A 17,500-nucleotide genomic window follows, 5' to 3' on the forward strand; every position below is an offset into this window, starting at 1 on the left:
CAAGTCTGTCGTCTGTCAACGCATTTATATCTAATATATTTACTGTTGTCTTACTTTGTTTTACGCCTCAAACAGCCAGAAAATTATTATTTTTTTTTTACATAATGCCACTTTTTTTTTTTTAAAGAATTTTTATTTTCTACACACAAAATTATTAAACTCCATCTTGTTATCTTGGAGGACAAAAACAAAATCCCCTATTCTATAAAAACACAATATATAAATATTTTAATCAGCATCAGTTCTGATCATAACAAGCCATATATTAACTTATTTTTCAGAATTTTATGCATTTTTATCTTATCTACAGAGAACAGAGATGTTTCCTTCCTAAAACAGACAAAATATTAAAAAATAATATAATTTTCCACTTTTACTGAGTTAAATCTTTGATCCAGCATCAGTTCTGATCATAACGAGAAGATTCTACTGTATTTTTTGTAGTTTTTTTGTTTGTTTTACAGTCTGGGACATTTTTAAAAGTCACATTTTTCTTATTTAAATGTGTCTCAAGGAACCAAAATCTAAAATTATTGATTTGTGAAAATGGGGACAATAAGCTGAGGGATTCATTAAATATTGAGCAATAAATTGAAAAACAAAATTCTCTTTATTAAATTTGACTTTATTTTATACAAAAAATATTAAAATTATTTCAAAGAAAAAAAAACATTCAGACAACAGGAGAAATGAAGTTAAATATTAAAGTGAGCAGCTTTAATCATCAGTTAATAACACGAGTCCTTTGACCTGATGACATCATCACCTGATGACATCATCCTCTCAGCCGTCGGCCATCTTGTCCAGGGTGGCGAGCGGCGCCAGGACGCGGCTGCGGTTCGTCTCCACCACGTGTCCGTTCTGGATCATCTCGTCCAGGATGATGTGGACCCGGTCCAGATTAAACATGATCTGATGAGACGAGTCAAAGAAACAAACAACAACAACAACAAACAGGAAGCAGCTCTGTGATTGGACCTCTGGTCGGTTAAAGGATACGTCCAGCTCGCTCTGAGGACAAACAAACAAACAAACAAACAATCAGCTGAAGAATACTAAACAGGCATAAAAATATAGAATTAAATACCAAAATAAATTAAAATACTCAGAAATGGGGGGAAAAAACTCACACAAAAAAAAAGATTAAATACCAAAACATTTTTGAATAATTTAAAAGATGTAAAATATTAAAGAAATAGACATTAAAAAAAAAGAATAGAAATAGAAAATATAGAAAAGAAAAGACCATAAATAAAAGTTTGAGGTGTCTGTGACGTGATGATTTACTGACTGACCCTGAACTCACCACTCTGCTGAAGTATTTATCCAAAACCTCCACAAAGTTATGAACCAGCTCGTAGACGGACAGCTCGTTCTACAAACAGAGAGATTTACTGTAATAACCTCATCACATAATAAGGATTATTATAATAATTATAATAATTATAATGATAATTATAATAATGATTACCTCGTTGTCTGTGACTCCGACCACGATGTACAGAGCAGCGTACTGACGATACACCAACTTGAAGTCTTTGTACTCCACGAAGGAACACTGAAGAGAGAGACAGCCAGTTAATAAGAGACAGGAGACAGACAGGTGGACAGAGACAGACAGTTAGAGAGACAGACAGGTGGACAGGTAGAGAGACAGACAGGTGGACAGTCAGAGAGACAGACAGGTACCTGGTCTCTCTTGCGGCTCAGGCAGCAGCGCGTCACGTCGGCCTCCAGCTGGTTTCTCCTGCTGAGCTCCACAGGTGAGAAATACCTGGACAGCCTGGTCTGACCCTGCCGGTTCACCATCAGCACGAACTTTATCATCCTGAGGGACGGACGCCACCACGGGACACTACGGGGACACCTCGGGACACTACGGGGACACTACGGGGACACCAGGGGACACTACGGGGACACCAGGGGACACTACGGGGACACCAGGGGACACCTCAGGGACACCAGGGGACACTACGGGGACACCAAACTGTCAGAGGACAAAACAAATATGAACACAGGTTGCAAATATAACATGTAACAGGTACAATGAGGATAAAATCTAGTTCTATATTTTTATACTAAATATATTTGACAGTATCTCAGGTTTTATTTGGCCGAATATCATAAAAAATAATCTGTCATGGAGCTTCAAGCCAGAACTTTAGAAGGAAGCTGATGAAGACTTAATGTTGCTTCATTTTTATGTCTTCACGTCATGAAGAATTCATGAGCAGCTGCTTTCATGGACTCCAGAGGGTTAAAGTTCGCTTTTTAAATATAAAACGAGAATAAATAAATAAGATAATGTAATAAACTTTCAGGATGTCACAAGAACATTTAAAGTTTACCAACAAATTAAAAAATAATAATAAAAAGTCAGGAAACATGTAACTGGTTGAGTTCACTGTCAGCTGGTGGAGAAATACTTGAATATTTATATTTTCTAGACTAAAGTTGCGTTCAAGGCCTCCCGTTATTAGGTGAGCGGAGTGTCCGAGCAGCACCTGAAGGCAGCACCGCGTCGTCTCGCGTATAAACCGTTAAAAAAACGTTAAAAACAGTTAACAAACTGATTATAAGACAACACAGGGCTCTGTGTGTCCGGTAACCGGCGTCATCTGCCGGTAAACACCGGGAATGTGTGTTAAACTCACCGGCAGCTGTTAGCTCGAAGCTAACTCATCACACAGCTGCTGTTGTTGTTGTTCTTCTTCTTCTTCTTATTATTATTATTATTATTATTCTTCAATGTCGCTCAGACTCTCGCAGCTGAAATATTTAATGTTTATATTAAAGGTAAATCGATGTGAAACAGCATCAGTTAGCTGTTAGCCGAGCTGCTAGCTGAGCTGTTAGCTAATGCTGTTAGCATTCTGACGTATGTTCGGTAGAGCCCCTCCTCTGGTGCGTTCACAGACCAAATGGTAAGTCAGAACTTTAGCACTCAGCCATTAATTCGTTAAAGCATATTATTATATTTCAAACAGTTCTGCTCTTTTATTAATTATTGTTGTTTTATCATGTTTGGTTATTTCCAAATTAATCATGTTATTTAATTTCATGCTAACTACCTGAATATCACAATGTTCAATAAGAAGACAAACAAAAAAATAAATAAATAGAAACAATAATGACAACAATAATAATAATAATAATAATAATAAGTGTTAATTGAATCCATCAAATCTTATAAATGGAATTGTATTAAAGGAAAAAGGAAAACACACTAGATATCTTTATGTTTCCAAAAAATATAATCATGACATTCGACTGTGAACTGTTAGTGTTTTTATCAAATAAGTAAAGTCAAATATTTAATGAGTGAATCTGGTTTATTTATTTATTCCACCACCGGGGCCCCAGAGTTGAACATTTCTAAACTCTATATATAATGGTTTTTTTTATTATCTAAAATAAAATGAATGGCTTTGAAACTGTTCACAACAAACTGGATTCATTTGAGTGAAGAGACGTTACTGTTGAGGTTTTTCAATTATTATTATTTTACTTTTGGAGCTTTGAGTGTCAGAAACGACTGTCAGAACACTTTGAAACTTTAAATCTATATAATCTATAAATCCTGCAGCTTTATGGAATCAGCACAATCAGAACAACTCCAACATGTCTTTGTGCAGAATAACACAGTTAGAATGACAGAAACCAGAAAAAAAAGGAAATTCTTTGATAAATTATTTTAAAGTGCCATGAACGTTGTTACAAACACAAAATGACTAAAAATGATACAAAAAAGACACAAAATTACCAAAAAAGACACAAAAAGACACAATTACAAAAAAGACACAAAATACTAACAAATGACAAAAAAAAGACACAAAATTACCAAAAATTACACAAAATACCAAACAAAGGCACAACATTTTAAAAAGACACAAAATACTACAAAAAATTACACAAAATAACAAAACAAGACACAAAATACCAAAAGTCAATCATGTCTTCAGTGTCTCTGAGGAGAATTTAATGTTTTTAACAGGATCTGGTTCGTGCAAACACTTTATTTTAAATGACACATGGAGAATAAAGAGATTCTGACACAAATATCAGAATTTAACACTATTTATAATGGAAACGTCCATAACTAATGGTCCATTGAAAGTGTATTTATTTATTCATTCATTTATTTATTTATTTAAAAACCAACAACATACTTTTCAATCGTGTTAACGCCAGAACAACTGGAGTGTTGTGATTTCCTACGTTGTCCCAGTGTCCTGAACGCCTCCCGGCGGTGAGCCGGATGGCTGTTTCCCGGCATGCAGCGCGGCGGGTCTCCGTAGCTCCGTAGAGAGGAGAGAGGAGAGAGGAGCAGTAATGGCGGCCGGTTAGAGCTCCGCCAGTCTCCGTCCGCAGCCCGCAGACCGCCCGCAGCCCTCCGGGGCCGCAGCTCACCGCCCAGCCAGCCCAGCGGGGACCGGCTCCCTCCGGCCCGCTGCTGCCCGGGACTTTACTAACACTTTTATAAAAAAAAAAAAAAAAACATGGATGAGCAGCCCGGAGGAGGAGGAGGAGGAGGAGCAGGAGGAGCAGGAGGAGCAGGAGGAGCAGGAGGAGCAGGAGGAGCGGCGCCCAGGCAGCTCTCAGCCCCGCAGCAGCAGCAGCAGCAGCCGGGCAGCAGCAGCAGCAACCCGCCGCTGGGAGCCATGGTGCCGCAGCAGCCCGACGAGCCGCCGCGGCCCCAGCAGCACTACACCATGCCCGGCATCCTGCACTACATCCAGCACGAGTGGGCCCGGTTCGAGATGGAGCGGGCGCACTGGGAGGTGGAGAGGGCCGAGCTCCAGGTTAGCACCTAGCTTAGCACTTAGCTTAGCACCTAGCTTAGCACGTAGCTTAGCACTGAGCTGCCGGGGCTACCTGGTGGAGGTGAAGCTTCACCTGCGACTCTTTCAGGTCACAATAACACAAAGTGACGGTAATGTTGGTAACCAGCCGGCTAGCTGGCTAGCATGCTAGGTGGCTAGCATGCTAGGTGGCTAAGCTAACGGAGCAGCGGGGTTAGGGTTAGCCGTTAGCTTCACGGCTGCTGTGTCTGTTAGCTCCGGAGGTGAAACACTGAATCTTTTCTCTGAGGACATGAAGCAGGAGAGGAGGAGAGGAGGAGGGAGTCCCGCAGAGAGTCCGGTGATCTCTGCGGGGCAGCGGGGGTTTTGGTTTGTCATGCTAGCTGGAGGTAGCTGTGATGCTAGCAGTGTTTAAATGAGGCTGCTAGCAGTGTTAGCATCACAGAGCACCAGTGGATAATACTACAGTGACTGAAGGCCTCACCTGCTGTTCTCACCTGCTGGTCTCACCTGCTGTTCTCACCTGCTGTTCTCACCTGCTGGTCTCACCTGCTGTTCTCACCTGCTGTTCTCACCTGCTGTTCTCAGCTTTCTGTCTTAAATCATCTTTCTTCTGCACCACATGACGTCACATCAGCGTCACCAGTAGCTGAACTTTCACTTTGATTAATAAACAGTGTAATCGAAGTCAGATGTTCAGTTAAATGTTGATTTAATAATTATCATGTCTGAAGATCTCACAATAACCTTAAAAGTTGCTGAGTTCACTGTCAGCTGGTTACAGAAGTGAAGAAATACTCATATTACAATTAATAAACGATTGTTTTGTTTTCTGCCCTCATAGTTCATAACATTATCTCCATTATAAACAATATAAACAGTATAAACACACCCAACCAGTACGGCTGGGCGATATGGACCAACAGTCATATCCCCATATACTTCGGCTGAATATCGATATACGATATATATCATATTTTTACTGCAAAGTGAGGGCAAATGCTCAATCAAAGCCAAATTTGATATGTCACAAGTAGTTTTATTGAAACAGTTTATTTAAGAGAACATAAATACTGTGTAACAACAGGAGTACCTTTATTTTGTAATCAAAGCTCCATAAAGTGTTCATTTAAATAAAAAATATCTTAAATAAAAGCCTCAGCTTGCCTGGAGCAAGGATCACAGATGTGTGATATGGTCTAATTTCATATCACATTTAAAAAATATATTGATATATCTTTTATTTTGATATATTGCCCAGCCTAATGAAGGAGGGCATTTCTTTGGGACTTTAAAGAAATTAAGGAAACACACAGATTAACTGTTTTTATGGTTATTTATTGGATATTTCAAACTGAAATCAGAGTAAGGCTTGAAACGAAAACATCACATTTTGGTTTTAGATAACAGAAATCAACTCCTAAAACTAGAAAACAATCTCGTCTAATCCATCCTCAGTGTTTACATTCTCCTGTTGTTCTGTGACAAACAAACAAACAAACAGCAGTTTTCTGGGTGCGAGCTGCTCAGTGTTTGATTCAACGCTACTTTCATGTCGTCGGACTGATAGATAGATGATAGATAGATAGATAGATGGATAGATAGATAGATAGATAGATAGATAGATAGATAGATGATAGATAGATAGATAGATAGATAGATAGATAGATGGATAGATAGATAGATAGATAGATAGATAGATAGATGATAGATAGATAGATAGATGATAGATGATAGATAGATAGATAGATAGATAGATAGATAGATGATAGATAGATAGATAGATAGATGATAGATAGATAGATAGATAGATGATAGATAGATAGATGATAGATAGATAGATAGATAGATTACTTTATTTATTTATCTATCAGTGTGGACTGAGACTGGACGGTAATATCGGCAGCATTACGTCACTTAGAGGTTCTGAATCCCATTTGTCAAGTTTTGTTTTTGTTTTTTCCCGATCAGTTGCACCAGAATCACCCCGTTAGTTATTAGGAGCATAATGTTTGACATTTTTCTTCTTCTCTACCATCTTCCATGTCTTTTTTTTTTTTTTTAAACAAGGGATTCTTTTTTACCTTTAGCTGTCCTTAGCTTGACCGTAGGGCTGCATCATGATCCTTCTACATCTTGTAAGAATAATGTACTTTATTTCATTCATTCATTATCCTGAAACACTTACCTGGAGCTGATCCCAGCTGACTGGGCGAGAGGCAGGTTCACCTGTACAGGTCTCAGACTATCACACAGAGACAATCACCCCTCATTCACTCCTACGGACAGTTTAGAGTCACCAATTAAACCTGGAAAAGTTCATATTTTTGGACTGTGGGAGGAAGCCGGAGAACCAGAGAACCCACGCTGACACGGGGAGAACATGAGAACGTGACTCTAACACCACACCACCGTGTCGCCTAGATACTTTTTAATGTTATTTTAAGAGATAAGGTAGAACTTTATTAATCCCGAAGGAAGTTCCAGAATACTCCAAGTAACAAAAACAACCACAATATAGGATAATATAAGAAAAAAGATGATCAAATTAGGTAACAATAACAATATAATATAAATATGACTATAAATATAACTGTCAATGTAGAGAACACACTGGCAAAAGACCCCACAGTCTGACACTAGTTATTATTTAATATTGCTGTAGAGGTCGTGTTGTGTGGTATATTAATCAGCGTTCGTGTTGACGAGTGATGTCATCAACATGCTGCAGCTGTTTTCAGACCTGGTTACAGCAGCTCATCTGAGTTTACAGGGAAAAATAATCTGGAACCAGTTTTTCTGTAACTTCTGGCTGCTGCAGCGTCTGTGCTGAAGGTTTTCTATTAGCATATCAGCCCTGCATGGATCCATAAGCTCCTCACAGACCAGTTCTGGTTTTGAGAAGCTGCTTGGTTTGTTCAGTGGCGAGCTGAAACGTGTCTTCATCTGAACGGTTTCTCTGCTCCGACGATGAACACCAACATTCCTTTATCACTCAGTGATTTACAGAAAGAACGTCTCTGAATGGTGTCTTTATAGGAGGTTACAGTGTTTATTATTTATTATTATTATTTATCTGAGCAGTTTGAATTGAGAGATTTATTTTTGTCCAGCGACCTCTTGCTCGGTCACTCTTTCCTTTCAGCCCTACTATCAATAATCGTTGATGGCTTCCCTTACAGTTATTTTCAGTACTTATATTTTATATCAATCCAAACAGTTCAACGTGTGAAATGAGAGATTTACTTTGTCTTGCGGCCTGCTGATGGGCACTCTTTACTTTTTCTTTTCTTCTGCTCCTGTGACGATGATTTTGCAGCCAAACAGTCAGAACAGCAGAAGTAGAGACTCTTTAAGAACAAAGCCTTCGTGTTTTAGTTGTTGAGTCTGAGAGCAAAAAACATCAGAAGGTAAAGAAAGCATCGTCATCATAAGAATGCCGTAACACTGTTCTTCAACACCACAGCAGAGATGATACAGATCAAATGTATCGTTAGGTGTTTGATTGTTTTGAAGATATGTCGTCATATATATATATATATATATATATATATATATATATATATATATATATATATATATATATATATATATACATATATCATATTCCAGACTCCCAGATGCTTCTGAAACCTGCTGAGTGTGATTGTTTAGTATGACGGGTTCAGTTGGTTAATAGTTCATTAGAGTTTTCTTTAGCTTTGATAAAGTTCTGGTTGATAGTTTACAGATGGAAGCGGCTTCATCAGAACTTTTTCTGGGTGTTTTTCAGAATGTAGATCTGTGTGTGTGTGTGTGTGTGTGTGTGTGTGTGTGTGTGTGTGTGTGTGTGTGTGTGTGTGTGTGTGTGTGTGTGTGTGTGTGTGTGTGTGTGTGAGAAAGTGTGTTCAAGAAAAATGAAGTGGTGAAATGTGAGGCAGTTCATGTCTTTGTCATAACACACCCTGCAGCAGGCAGCTGAAGTGGTGTGTGTGTGTGTGTGTGTGTGTGTGTGTGTGTGTGTGTGTGTGTGTGTGTGTGTGTGTGTGACACTGTTTGCTGTGCTCTGACTTGTTGCGTTGGGACTCTGGATGCCTTCAGCGTGACTCGGTCAGCTCCTGATAAGAGACCAAGGTGTCGACATTCCTGCTGGTGAACATTTACAGCAGGAGTCACTGAACTGTTTTATTCTCAGTATTTTATATACTATATATATATATATATATATATATATAGTATATATATGATATACGCAGCAGGACCAGCTGCCTCGTTCTCTGCTTTCAGAAGGAACGGTAGAACACTGAGCTCTTTTAAAGTTCAGTTTAAATTTGTTTTGACAGATTTGAGTCTTGAAAAATCCAGTTTGTTCTAAAGTGTTGTTGACTTAACAACGCCAGCATGATGTTTGAGTGACTGGTGTAAGAGCTGAGAGGCCTAAAACCAACGAACATCCAAAAACCTGTCTCTGTCCCGTTCCTAATCTGGCATGTTCAGTTCAGTCCAAGTTAATGTTTCAAAGTGTTTGCTAATCAAAGCAGACGTCATGTGAAGGTTCCTGAGAGGATTGATGGACACAGCTGAGATTTAAATTTAAAACCAAACCCTGTTTTTTAATAGCTTTCATGGTTTCTGTAATAGATGTTCCCCCCATTAACAATCAGTAATTAACTCTCTATGTAGTTTATTTTGCTAGTGGCGGGGTCCGCCGTTCATTACTGCATTTGAATTTCCTTCACAGCCAAACGACTTAACTTTAAATTCTCCTAACACTGTATCAGAACTGTTTCAAGTCTCAAATTGGAGAAGCACAAGGTGGCTTTATTGTGAAGGAGTCACAGGAAATGCAGTCTGTGTCAAGGTTAACATTTAATGCAATTAAACATTTAAGAAAAATGCATCTACAAAATGAGACGGCAGTCAAAAATGTTTAGCTAAGGAAAGAAATGTTAAGGAGATAAAACATAATTTGCAATAATTTCTGGGACAGCACAAAGATATGCACAATAACCGATAACTGATAATCACCTTCATGTATCAACGCTGCGCACACACAGAAACTTTGTGGACGCTGTTTTTCCCGCTCACGCCACATGTATGAGAAGTGAACTTGCCGTGAGAATGTGCCGAGGCACTATTGAAGTAATTTGTTGAAGGGAGCATATTATTATTAATATTAATGTGTCTCTATCACCATATAAACATTATCCCCATTAACCCGATCAGCCTGTAATTAACATGGTGTCCTGGTAGTTTGTGCAGTAAAACCAGCAGCATCATGTTGTCTGTTCTCCTGCAGAAAGACGCTGCAGCTCACACACACGCTTTAATCCGCCATCGCTCTAATTTGCCTAATCTTCACGCTTCTTCCCTCTGAGCTGAGACAGAATATCTGGACTCAAACGTCTTAAAATGGCTTCAGATTAAAACACAGGAAGCGGCTCGGTATTATGACGTGAAATACTGTTTTTGTTTGTGATTCTACAGGGAATCCTTTTTTGTTAATCTAAATGGATGTGAGTGATGTGAGTTCTGTGTTCCTGCAGCAGTGAAGCTGTGATCTGATTAACCAGTTTGTTGTTGTTGAGGGAAGGGGGCGGAGCCACCAGGGGGGCGGAGCCACCAGGTGTTCCATCAAGGTTGCTAAACAAACCGCGGCTGCATTGTAAAAGCCTGGTTAGAATTAACACCAAGTTTCACTGGAGGCTGAAGCCGTTCCACTAACGCAGCTCAGCCGAGGCTAGTCAACGCTAACTCACCCCGGCTAAACTAGCCGGCACTGAGCGTGAGCGGAGTATGGAAGCAGCCAATAAGACGTCGCAAAAACTGGTAAATCAGCGCCAAGGAGCTCTACGTAGAATATCAAGTGACGGTCACAAAAAGAAGTGAAAAACAGCGCAGGGTTTTCCTCGGCGGCCGAGCTAACGATGCTGTTGGAGCTTTATGAAGAATATAAATATAAATATAATATAAAGTGACGGTCACAATAACGGACAATACTGCTGCCATTAACAGAGCCATGATGGCATGGCAATAAAATGCACAGTGATGAAATGCACAAGTAATTCAATCCTACAAATGGTGTTATTTGTAGTTGTTAATAAATTAACAATTAGATCACTAGATACAATAAGAGTGGTTATATTATCAGTATTATCTGTTCACAGTTAGTGTAGATTAGGTTCGGAGTACTCAACTAAAATTAATTTACTGTAAATTGGCCTAACTTGGCGAGGTAACCCTGCCCGATATTAATTTTTCTGTTGCATATCAACAGTAGGAAGCTGAACAGCCAAAAAAGGACGTGGACAAGTGAAAACATAATAATATTTGGGCTGTATCTTCATTCTTCAGATTGTGTTTAACATGCACCTTGCTGCAGGACACAGCTGGAACAACTACAGCAGCTAGCAATGATGAAACTGAGAAACTACATCAGTTAAATCGACTCTTTGACACGTTTTCTTCTACAGGATGTCAACGTGATCTGCAAGCGTCATATGCTTATAGGAACTGAAAACCAAAAACTCGATATGGAGACAAAAAGCTAAATATGTAATAAATAAATAAATTGGAGATAAAGTAACTGGAGAATGATCTAAGTATCCATTTTACCACAGCAGAAGGTCCTGGTTTAGACTGCATTTAATGTGGGTTTTTGTGTCTTAACAGCTAGAACAAAATGAACGAATAAAGGACTACTAAAAACTTTTGCACACTTTTCTTAAATTATATGTTTAGCTTTCAAATAAAGGGTTCACAAAAGTTGCATGAATTAAACCGGAACAACACTGACTGAAATAGGTGTGTAAATTCATGCCAAGTCACATTGTGAGAAGAAATGTCTAAACCAGACTGTAACATATTTTTTTTTTTTTTTTAAACTAAGTCTAAACTTTGCGCGCGGACATGACAAAAGTGACGCGCGCGAACAGAAATGTGGCAGAACTGTCTTTTGGGATATTGTTTCAAAAAATAAATTTGAAAACTGCGCTCCAGGCCGCAAATTCCACTCTACAGAAATAATTTATACATAGAAATGTAGGAAAATTTCTCTTCTCACTCACAATCCTCTGGTAAAGCTGTCAGAGTTATAGTTTGGGCGTAGGACACACAGATGATCCACCAACACCACCAACAGCCTCATTGGCTCCCATATTAAAAACGCAGGGAGATTTCTGTAGAAAAGCATATTTAAGTTTGTCAGATCGCTCTTAAAAAACTATTTCTTCATTTGTCTTCACAAAAAACATATGTAGCTGTTAAGGAAGAACTCAGGACGCTCAAAGTGAAGTCGGATCAATGATAGGTATTATGGTTTCGCCAAAAATGCTTTCTGTTCGAGGCCAGAAATTCCAGTCTGTCCACCTCTGGCTGCTGTCAGTGTGCCGGTACATTCTACAGCGGCAGTTAACTCTTGATTGTTCTGCTCTGATTGGTCGACCCCAAAGCCTTTCATCCTTTCATCCATCTCTCACAGAAAGAGAGGACCAGACACACACATGCACACACAGGTCACTTTGTGATTACAGTTACAGATACAAACACACACACACACACACACACAGTTCACTTTATGTGAAAAAAAAATGTTAAAAAAAAGGCATGTGCAGAAGAGTTACAATCTGCCAAAGAACACATCAACTGGCCTGAAGAGAATCGGAGGAACATTTAGTGGACTGATGAGAGTCAAACTGTTCTTTTTTTATGTCCGAGGGCTCAGACAGTTAGTGAGACGACTCCAAACTCTGAATTCATCCTCAGAACACAGTGAAGACATGAAGCATCATGAGATGTTCCTCTACTATGGTGCTGGGCCTGTTGATCTCATACCAGGGATCAGGGATCAGTTTGATCTGTCAGAATACTTGAAGAGGTCATGTTGCCTTCTGCTGAAGAGGACATGGCCTTTAAATGGGTGTTTCACCAAGACAATGAGGCCAAACACACTATAAACCAGCAGAATCTGGTTCAAACCAGCAACATGATGTTCTGGAGTGGACTACATCCAGTTGAGAACTGGTGGGGTGACATCAAAAATGCTGTTTCTGAACAAAACCAAGAAATGTAAATGAATTGATGAATGTTGTTAGAGAATCTTGGAATAACAGCTGAAAGGAGCCACAAGCTGGTTGATCCATCACACAGATTAAAAAAACTGGTCAAACAACTAAATATTAGTTTAGTGATCACAGGATTGATAAATCCTAGAAACAAAAATGTTTGTACAAAATAGTTTTGTGTTAGTAAAGTCAACAGCAGACACTGCTATATTTTAGAACACAACTCTTTCAACTAATTGGCCAATGTGACAGCCTTAAGAGCTGCAAATCACCAATGCTGGGTCTTGTTTTTCTTGGTTGGTTTTCTGATAATCTGCTGCACCTCTGGTACCTTGTTTACCATGTAGCAATAAAAATATACAGAAACCTGATTAATCTGGTTAGTCACAGTGGACTGATATTATATTGAACACTACTGATATAAATATCTTCCTACCTTCATTAGATTTTAACTCAAGTGAAAAGAAAAAGAGACTTAACTGCTTTTATTTTCTAGAATGAACATTCAAATGAATGTACACAGAAACAACACACTTCACACAGGCCAGCGTGCAGCCAGGAGGTCAAAGGTCGCCGTGTTTACCTGGAGAGCACGGCGGGCTGGAATTAGACATCCTGGCCTACTGGGCCTGCTCTGACAGCCCGGTCCCCGCTGGACGCTAAAAGTAGACCGTCCTGAAATAACTCTCACACACACACACACACACACACACACACAGGCTGAGGTTAAACTGCCTGTCAGTCACAGAGTAAAGACAGGATTAAAGCAACATGACGGCTGTTAAAAAATATTTATTTTGAGGATTATGGAGGTGATTGTAAAGACGTATCAGAGTATTTTGTCTTGACATTTTGAAGTGTGTGTGTGTGTGTGTGTGCGTGTGTGTGTGTGTGTGTGTGTGTGTGTTAATGACAGTTGTTCAGAGGAATGCCCCCCCCCCCCCCCCCTGTTTATCCTGGTCTGTCATCCGGGTAAATCTGGGCCAGTGAGCTCAGTCCACTCTTCATCTTCATCGCGGCGCTCTGACCTCACTGCGCCTCCATCCAGCTCCCGGAGGAGTTGATTCATGCCCACCAGGTGCAGCGAGCGGTCGGGGGGGGGGGGGGGTGACCTCAGTCTCACAGAGGTAACACCAGAGAACAGATCCAAGATCATTAATGCTGATCTTTCGCTGATTATTGTCTCACACAAACAGTGTAGAAAAGGCTCCTAGTTAGGATCAGTTATGAAGAGAAACCTGACCTGGATCACTGAGCATCCTGGGGTCCCTCAACAGTCAAGAGCTGCATAAATCGGGTCTGACTGTAAAGCTGAGACTCTTGACCTCTGACCTCAAGATATCTCAATAAAAATGTATTCCTAAAAGTCTCCTCTTTACAGACATGCCCACTTTATGCAAATCAAATGTAGTTTAGGGTAGAAAACATGCAGGTTTTCTCATGAAGATAGCAAACTAAAATGACATGTGGGGTTCCACAGGGCTCCATTCTGGGGCCTCTAACCCATTGGTCCCATCCACAATAATGTTCCAGGAGAAATGCAGTAAATGTGTTATTGTGTCCTCTTGTGTGTGAATCTTTGTGCATCCTGGGGTCCTAAACAGTCTGTGAGCTGCATAAATCAGGTCTGAGTGTAAAGCTGAGACTCTTGTGGACTCAGTGATTCAATGTTCTTCATGTTGATGATGTTAGTGAGTGAAACTTGAGCTCAGTGTATAAAATGAGCTGCTGTGACCTCTAGGATAATCACAGCCTCATGAAACTTTACAACCACCAACTAGAGACCTGGAGCATTCAGAGGATGGAGGGCTGACACACTAGATTCACTATAAGCAGCAACACAACACAAGTGCTGACAATCAATCACACAAAATACACAAATCTACTAAATGTCAAAAGTGGATGGGATGAATGTTTCTCTGGTGCTCTAAAGGTTTTGGAGTCTGAATAAGGGACTCTGGAGGAGTTATGACTTTATTAATTCTGAAGTGATCATAAATGCTCAAATTAAACACCAAATCTGTGCAACAAACGGTTTTTTGCTGCAACAACATGATACATAACTGAGCATGAGAACGTCTGATATAATATTCTAAATCCTTATAAACTTTCACTTTATGCTGCACCAAACCTTTTATAATGAACAAATGAACCCTCCAGGTCACAGATTTAACCTCGACCGATCTGAAACATGTTCCTGTCGGGATGAGCTTTGGCTCAAAGTGCAGTGACACAGCAAACATTAATCCTCTGAACCCAACGAGCACTTTCAGGATGTTTTCTGACACGTTGAGACATTTTAAGCTTCGTTTTGGTCACTTTTTATAACGAAAACTTTCATCAGAAAGGTCAAACTGATGTCTGTTTTTACAGACGGGAGGATTGTTGGTGATGTCTTTCTCTTTTCCTCTTGACAAAAACATACTATTGAAAGTACTATGGCAGGTTAAAGTGTGTGTGTGTGTGTGTGTGTGTGTGTGTGTGTCCGTTTCCCGTAACCATTAATGACTCCCAGTGACATCACCACTCTGACAGTGATACTGTGTTTTTATTGGAGGAATCGTCTTTAATTAACCTCCTCGACTGCTGCTGAGACCCTGAACGTGCTTCTGACGGTTGTTTACACACACACACACACACACACACACACACACACATCTCTGGTATGTGTGTGATGGGTGATGGAGCTGTGGCTGTCAATCACAGAGCTGACCAATCACAGCACGGCTTAATGAGCGTGGTCTGTGATGTAATCCTCCTCCAGACGTCCCAGTTATCTAGTTGTCTGTTTCTGTCTCTCGGCCCGGGGAGGAACGCCGGTTCCCCGTCGTCATGGTGACCGTCACCGGAGGAAGTCGCGACCCCGAGTTTGCCTCTGATTCCCCTGTTGCCATGGCCACACTGGCAGAGCGCTGTGTGTTTGTGTGTGTGTATAAATAGCTGTCAGCCTCCTTGGCCTTCAGCAGGGTTTGGTTTCAAGAGCAGCTGTTCACAGACAGACAGACAGACAGACAGACAGACAGACAGGTGGTACACAGTGAGACAGGTGTGGCCCTGTCTGCCTTCAGCCTGCATTCTTCTAGACGTCCAGCAGGGGGCGACACCGTCGGCTGCAAGACAGTTTATTCATTGTTGCCGTGTCCATCAGCTGTTGAGAGACAGACAGACAGACAGACAGACAGACAGACAGACAGACAGACAGACAGACAGACAGACAGTTAACAGCTGCTCATCACCTGTCGCAATCATTTCTATATCCACTTATCTTTCCACATATAAAAATGGACACAATAGTTTTATTCTGGACTCAATATATTGTTGTTTACATGCGTGACTTTTTGTGCTTTTTTTTGTGTTGTGTTCAAAGTAAAGCTGCAAATGTTTGACAGGCAGCACAATTTTTTTTTTTTATTTAAATAAAAAATTGTAATACTTCAGGTTTATCTCAGTGCATTTTTTGTTAACAGATCCTGAAAGTCTATTTTATTTTTGGGGGTTGTAGTTTATTTATGTTTTATTTATCCTCCGCCAAGCAAACCCTCCACTGTCACTTTTTCCCTGTAAATTTGTCAAATTATTTTCTCGTAAATTTGTACATTTTATTTCCCGGAAATGTGTGAATTTTTTCATGTAAATTATTGTCGTCTATTTCTTTTTATTTTGATTAATTTTCCCTCAGCTGAGTAACAACTTGATGTTTAGTATAAAAATGGCTCCAGACTAAGCTGGGTCATGATTTGACCTTTGACCTCTGCTGATCTCGTTCAGTCTGTTTGATGACATCATGAAGTAACGTGCGTGCCTCTCTCCTTGTGTCTGTGCAGGCCAGGATAGCGTTCCTGCAGGGCGAGAGGAAAGGTCAGGAGAACCTGAAGAACGACCTGGTTAGAAGAATAAAAATGTTAGAATACGCTTTAAAACAGGAAAGGTAAGAAACACTGACGCTCCATTAAATATAATCAGTTTCATGTTTTAGCTGTTTTAGTTTGATAATATATGAAATAAAGGAGAGAAGAAGAATATATTTTTTTCAATTTTAAAGCTGTAGCCAGGCTTTTTTTTAAATTTATTACAGGAATTAAATTTTTATGTATTAATTTATTATTATTTTTTTATTTCTTTTTTTGTTATTTCTTACTTTAATATTTATTGTTATGTATTTTATTTCACTATAAATAAATTGTAAGTAAATTAAATTAAATAGCTAAGACCATTTGTTAATCGCCCAAAGCATCGTTGTGTATATTTTATATTATTATTTAAAATATTTCTCTTTATTAAGCAGAGAACAGCCCACACAGTCTGATGTTTACATGTTGATCTCTAACTGATAAAAAACTTTGTTTCCTCCTCAGAGCAAAATACCACAAGTTAAAATACGGGACGGAGTTGAACCAGGGGGAGATGAAGATGCCAAGCTTTGAATCAGGTGAAGAAAAGAAACATGTTGGTTTAAACTCTCTGATCTCTCCTCTTCATCTCTCATCTTCATCTCTCCTCCTTCATCTCTCAGCTTCACATCTTCCTCTTCATCTTTTTATCTTCTTCTTCTTAGCACCAAACCTTTTTCCACTGAAGAAAATATGAACCCTGATATGATATGATATATGTTATTTATATACATATATATATATATATATATGTATATATGATATG

The 17,500-nt window shown here is 39.6% G+C and overlaps 2 protein-coding genes across 4 annotated transcripts in view; one reads left to right on the forward strand and one right to left on the reverse strand.

Annotated features, from left to right (window-relative positions):
• Positions 1 to 134: 134 nt before the first annotated feature.
• On the reverse strand, positions 135 to 3,003 carry ap4s1 (adaptor related protein complex 4 subunit sigma 1). 3 transcript variants are annotated; one of them, XM_059352707.1, is made up of 7 exons: positions 2,655 to 3,003; positions 1,942 to 1,987; positions 1,690 to 1,867; positions 1,472 to 1,558; positions 1,307 to 1,375; positions 1,000 to 1,011; positions 135 to 912 (listed from the first exon to the last, which is right to left on the reverse strand). In XM_059352707.1, the coding sequence occupies exons 3-7, from the start codon at positions 1,825 to 1,827 to the stop codon at positions 784 to 786; spliced, it is 435 nt and encodes a 144-aa protein (XP_059208690.1). In that variant the 5' UTR covers positions 1,828 to 1,867; positions 1,942 to 1,987; positions 2,655 to 3,003; the 3' UTR covers positions 135 to 783. The 3 variants fall into 3 exon arrangements, with proteins under 3 accessions (XP_059208690.1, XP_059208689.1, XP_059208688.1); XM_059352706.1 differs by lacking the exons at positions 135 to 912; positions 1,000 to 1,011; positions 1,942 to 1,987; positions 2,655 to 3,003 and adding an exon at positions 1,900 to 1,934 and having other exon boundaries at positions 1,105 to 1,375; XM_059352705.1 differs by lacking the exons at positions 135 to 912; positions 1,000 to 1,011; positions 1,942 to 1,987; positions 2,655 to 3,003 and having other exon boundaries at positions 1,105 to 1,375; positions 1,690 to 1,889.
• A 1,073-nt stretch (positions 3,004 to 4,076) lies between these two features.
• Positions 4,077 to 17,500, forward strand: part of strn3 (striatin, calmodulin binding protein 3) — a 27,177-nt gene continuing 13,753 nt past the window's right edge. The window contains exons 1-3 of the mRNA XM_059352695.1: positions 4,077 to 4,802; positions 16,669 to 16,772; positions 17,200 to 17,273. Coding sequence (XP_059208678.1) covers positions 4,500 to 4,802; positions 16,669 to 16,772; positions 17,200 to 17,273 — 481 coding nt within the window. The 5' untranslated portion in view covers positions 4,077 to 4,499. The remainder of the gene's footprint in view (positions 4,803 to 16,668; positions 16,773 to 17,199; positions 17,274 to 17,500) is intronic.

The sequence above is a fragment of the Centropristis striata genome, chromosome 16 (assembly GCF_030273125.1).
Source record: "Centropristis striata isolate RG_2023a ecotype Rhode Island chromosome 16, C.striata_1.0, whole genome shotgun sequence".
Taxonomy (NCBI): domain Eukaryota; kingdom Metazoa; phylum Chordata; class Actinopteri; order Perciformes; family Serranidae; genus Centropristis; species Centropristis striata.